This window comes from Hypanus sabinus, chromosome 31 (genome assembly GCF_030144855.1).
Source record: "Hypanus sabinus isolate sHypSab1 chromosome 31, sHypSab1.hap1, whole genome shotgun sequence".
Lineage (NCBI taxonomy): Eukaryota > Metazoa > Chordata > Chondrichthyes > Myliobatiformes > Dasyatidae > Hypanus > Hypanus sabinus.
In genome coordinates, this window is record NC_082736.1 from 34265606 (window position 1) to 34270605 (window position 5000).

General features: G+C 53.7%; 1 protein-coding gene across 1 annotated transcript in view; it reads right to left on the reverse strand.

The window, feature by feature from the left end:
* Positions 1 to 2487: 2487 nt before the first annotated feature.
* Positions 2488 to 5000, reverse strand: part of LOC132383677 (trypsin inhibitor ClTI-1-like) — a 26312-nt gene continuing 23799 nt past the window's right edge. Inside the window, exons 3-4 of the mRNA XM_059954868.1 lie at positions 4708 to 4820; positions 2488 to 2612 (exon numbers count right to left, since the gene is read on the reverse strand). Of these exons, the coding sequence (XP_059810851.1) occupies positions 2501 to 2612; positions 4708 to 4820 (225 nt within the window). The 3' untranslated portion in view covers positions 2488 to 2500. The remainder of the gene's footprint in view (positions 2613 to 4707; positions 4821 to 5000) is intronic.

The following is a 5000-nucleotide window of genomic DNA, read 5'->3' on the forward strand; positions in this document are numbered from 1 at the left end:
GGGACCTTATCAAATGCCTTCTGAAAATCGCGGTACACTACATCCACTGGATCTCCCTTGTCTAACTTCCTGGTTACATCCTCGAAAAGCTCCAATAGATTAGTCAAGCATGATTTGCCCTTGGTAAATTCATGCTGGCTCGGCCCAATCCTATCACTGCTATCCAGATATGCCACTATTTCATCTTTAATAATGGACTCTAGCATCTTCCCCACGACTGATGTTAGGCTGACAGGACGATAGTTCTCTGTTTTGTCCCTCCCTCGTTTCTTAAAAAGTGGGATAACATTAGCCAATCCTCAGGAACTGATCCTGAATCTAAGGAACATTGGAAAATAACCATATAACCATATATAACCATATAACAATCACAGCACGGAAACAGGCCATCTTGGCCCTCCTAGTCCGTGCCGAACCCTTAATCTCACCTAGTCCCACCTACCCGCACTCAGCCCATAACCCTCCAATCCTTTCCTGTCCATATACCTATCCAATTTTACCTTAAATGACACAACTGAACTGGCCTCTACTACTTCTACAGGAAGCTCATTCCACACAGCTATCACTCTTTGAGTAAAGAAATACCCCCTCGTGTTTCCCTTAAACTTCTGCCCCCTAACTCTCAAATCATGTCCTCTCGTTTGAATCTCCCCTACTCTCAATGGAAACAGCCTGTTCACGTCAACTCTATCTATCCCTCTCAAAATTTTAAATACCTCGATCAAATCCCCCCTCAACCTTCTACGCTCCAATGAATAGAGATCTAACTTGTTCAACCTTTCTCTGTAACTTAATTGCTGAAACCCAGGTAACATCCTAGTAAATCGTCTCTGCACTCTCTCTAATTTATTGATATCTTTCCTATTAGGGGATTACCAATGCATCCTCAATTTCCAGGGCCACCTCCTTTGGTACCCTAGGATGCAGACCATCTGGACCAGGGGATTTGTCAGCCTTCAGTCCCATCAGTCTACTCATCACCGTTTCCTTCCTAATGTCAATCTGTTTCATTTCCTCTGTTACCTTGGCCCATCCATACATCTGGGAGATTGCTTGTGTCTTCCCTAGTGAAGACAGATCTAAAGTACTTCTTAAATTCTTCTGCCATTTCTTTGTTTCCCATAACAATTTCACCCAATTCATTCTTCAAGGGCCCAACATTGTTCTTACCTATCTTCTTTCTCTTCACATACTAAAAAAGCTTTTGCTATCTTCCTTTATATTCCTGGCTAGCTTGCATTCGTACTTCATTTTTTCTCCCCGTATTGCCTTTTTAGTTAAGTTCTGTTGTTCCTTAAAAACTTCCCAATCATCTGTCCTCCCACTCACCTTAGCTCTGTCATACTTCCTTTTTTTTAATGCTATGCAATCTCTGACTTCCTTTGTCAACCACCCCTTTCCCCTCTTTGAATCCTTCCTTCTCTGGGGGATGAACTGATTTTGCACCTTGTGCATTATTCCCAAGAATAGCTGCCATTGCTGTTCCACTGTCTTTTCTGCTAGGCTATCGGTCCAGTCAACTGTGGCCAGCTCCTCCCTCATGGCTCCATAGTTTCCCCTGTTCAGCTGCAACACTGACACCTCCCAGCTGCCCTTATCCTTCTCAAATTGCAGATAAAAACTAATTGTATTATGGTCACTACCCCCTAATGGCTCCTTTCCTGCAAGATCGCTTATAGGAGATGACAGAGGACAGTGGGGAAAGGGAAGGAGGAGAGGAATGGAATGGAGGGAGGGGAGGATTCGTTGAAAAGCTGGAAGCTTTTGTTTCTCGTTTTTTGGGCTTCACCAGCCCCAGCCCGCGATTGGATCGCCACTTCACAACGAACAACTAACAGGGTCGCCGGCACTGTCAACTGTTGTGCCAACCCCTGGGCCGCCGTGCCTCCGAACTAATCAGTTCCGCTCACTGAGGTCGGACAAGGGTTAGTAACGGAACGGAACGCAGAGTAAAGTGAAAGCGCGGTGCAGGCAGACAAGCGCCGCGACGGGGCGGACTCTGAGGCCGGGAGACAATTTTATGTCGGGGTAGAATCTGTCCCCGGGCCTGGCGGGACGAGCTGTCGGGCTCTTGTGTCTTCTGCCCCACGGGAGAGGGGAGGAGGGAGGATGCCCGGGGTAATGATGCTGGCTGCTTTGCTGAGGTGTCCGTGGAGGGGAGGCTGGGCTCGCTGGGAGGGGCCCGTGGGGTGAATTCATTGCGGGTGGGGCTTTCTGTGGGTGGTGAGTGAGGGCGGGCGGGGGGCGTTTGTAGGTGGGTCTTCGGCCCAAGCGGGCGGGGATTCTGAGGGTATCGGAGTGGCTTGCTGCGGGTGGGGCTTGGGGACGGCCCCCCTCTCCCCCGGGCACAGCCCCCTCGGCACTAGCGGCGGGGATGGAGAGAGGGGGTCAGTGCCGAGACGATGGCCGGCGGCTCTCGGGCTGAGCCACGGGTTGGGGAGGAATTCTCCCCGGGTTAAGCAGTAACACGCCAACACACAGTGGCCAGGTGCAGTTACGTTTATTCAAACCAGGACTCCCGATTGCCCCCGGACGCTCTGCCTCCCTCCTCTGCTCGCTCCGGCTTCACGCACAGGCCGTTGTGTTTGATCTTAACCCGGACGTCGTTCAGCCTGCGAAAGGAGGAAGATTTAGGAGCGGGAGGGCGGTCAACCGAACACCCGAACCCCTTCTTCTCTCTTCTCGTGCCCCCAGAGGGTGGGGGGGGGCGGAGGGAAACAGGCCGTTCGGCCCAGCGAGTCCGTGCTGGCCATCGTCCACCCATTTTCAACAATCCCGTTTCCTTCCCCTCGCAACCTCCATCAGCTCCTCCCCCACCCACCAGATCCCGCTGCTCGCCCGCACACTAACCAATTGACCCGCCGATCCCGCGTATCGGGCTGTGGGAGGGAGCCAGAACACCGGGGGAGGGTAACTCACACAGTCACGTGAGCTGACAGGTACACGATGGGCTGAATGGCCTTTTCCCTGAGATGGGAACCCATCTCTCATTCCGAATGGTTGTACCGCCACCTGGAGACGGTGACACCGCCAGAGCCCCAGGATACAAGGACGTACCTACGGGGCGGGGACGAGGAGGAAATCTTCAGCCAGAGGATGGTGAATCTGCGGGATTTATCGCCACAGACGCCTGTGGAGGCCAATTCTTTGAGTATATTTAAAGTGGAGGCTGACAGGTTCTTGATTTGCTCAGGGTGTGAAAGGGTTACAGGGAGAAGGCGGGTAGAATGGAGTTGAGAGGGTTAATAAATCAGCTATCAGCGGGTGGAGGTGTGAGGCGCTCCGTCCCTCCGCTGCCTGCAGGTCACCCTGGGGCAAAGGGTGGCACCTGCTTAGCCCCCGATCAGGGTCACGGGAAGCAGCGGGGGCGGGGGGGCGGGTGGTGGGTGGTCGAACAAGCGGCCGGTGCAGATCACAAGTCCCGGTTCTGCGGCCACTGACGCCAGGCAGACAATCCCTGACGAGTGTTGATAATGGCTGGGGTCACCCGGGCCCCCATCTCCCAGGACATGCCCTCTTCTCATTGATACCATCAGGGAGGGGGTACAGGAGCCTGAAGACACACACTCAACGATTCAGGAACAGCCTCTTCCCCTCTGCCATCAGGGAGGAGGTACAGGAGCCTGAAGACACACACTCAGTGATTCAGGAACAGCTTCTTCCCCTCTGCCATCAGGGAGGAGGTACAGGAGCCTGAAGACACACACTCAACGATTCAGGAACAGCTTCTTCCCCTCTGCCATCAGGGAGGGAGTACAGGAGCCTGAAGACACACACTCAGTGATTCAGGAACAGCTTCTTCCCCTCTGCCATCAGGGAGGAGGTACAGGAGCCTGAAGACACACACTCAACGATTCAGGAACAGCTTCTTCCCCTCTGCCATCAGGGAGGAGGTACAGGAGCCTGAAGACACACACTCAACGATTCAGGAACAGCTTCTTCCCCTCTGCCATCAGGGAGGAGGTACAGGAGCCTGAAGACACACACTCAGTGATTCAGGAACAGCTTCTTCTCCTCTGCCATCAGGGAGGAGGTACAGGAGCCTGAAGACACACACTCAACGATTCAGGAACAGCTTCTTCCCCTCTGCCATCAGGGAGGAGGTACAGGAGCCTGAAGACACACACTCAGCGATTCAGGAACAGCTTCTTCCCCTCTGCCCTTGGATTTCTGAATGGACATTGATCCCATGAACACCACCTCACTACTTTTTCATTTCTGTTTTTGCGCTATTTATTCATCTCTTTTTCCCCATCCCCTCCCTCTCTTACCCCCTCTCTATCTCTCTCTTCACCCTCTCTCCCCCTCTCTCCCTCCCTCTCTCTCTCTCTCTCTCACTCCCTCTCCCTCTCTCTCTCTCTCACTCCTCTCCCTCTCCCTCTCCCTCTGTCCCTTTCTCCCCCATTTCGCTCCGTCTCCCCTCTCTGTCTCTCCCTCCCTCTCTCCTGATCCCTTCTCCCTGCTCTCCCCTTTTTCTCCACATTCTCCCTCACTCTCTCTCCCCCCCCCTCTCTCCCTCCCCTCCCGGCCCCCCTTTACTCCAATTTTAAGGACGCGGCAGGCCGTTCGGCCCCTCTCCCCTCCCGGCCCCATTTTACTCAGTGTTAAGGAGTGACAGACCATTCGGCCCCTCTCCCTGCACTTCCTCCCCTCCTGACCCCCCCTTTACACAGTGTTAAGGACGCGGCAGGCCGTTCGGGCCCTCACCAGTTGTAGAGGCAGAGGTTACAGCGGTTTATGTAGGTCACCCCATCCGTGCCGCAGATCTTCTTGCTGAACATTGGGCAGATGGGCAGATCTGGGAAATCCTCGCAGTCCGGCTGCAGAGGGAATTGGATCCGTAGGTTACGCTCACATGGAAGGGGAGACCCCCCCCCCCCAGGCCTTTCGGCCCAACTCGTCTGTACTGTCCTTCTGACTGCATCTGGCCCACGTCCCTCTCAACCTTTCCCACCTACATTCCTGTCGGAAGGTCTTTTAAACGCCATTGATGATAACTG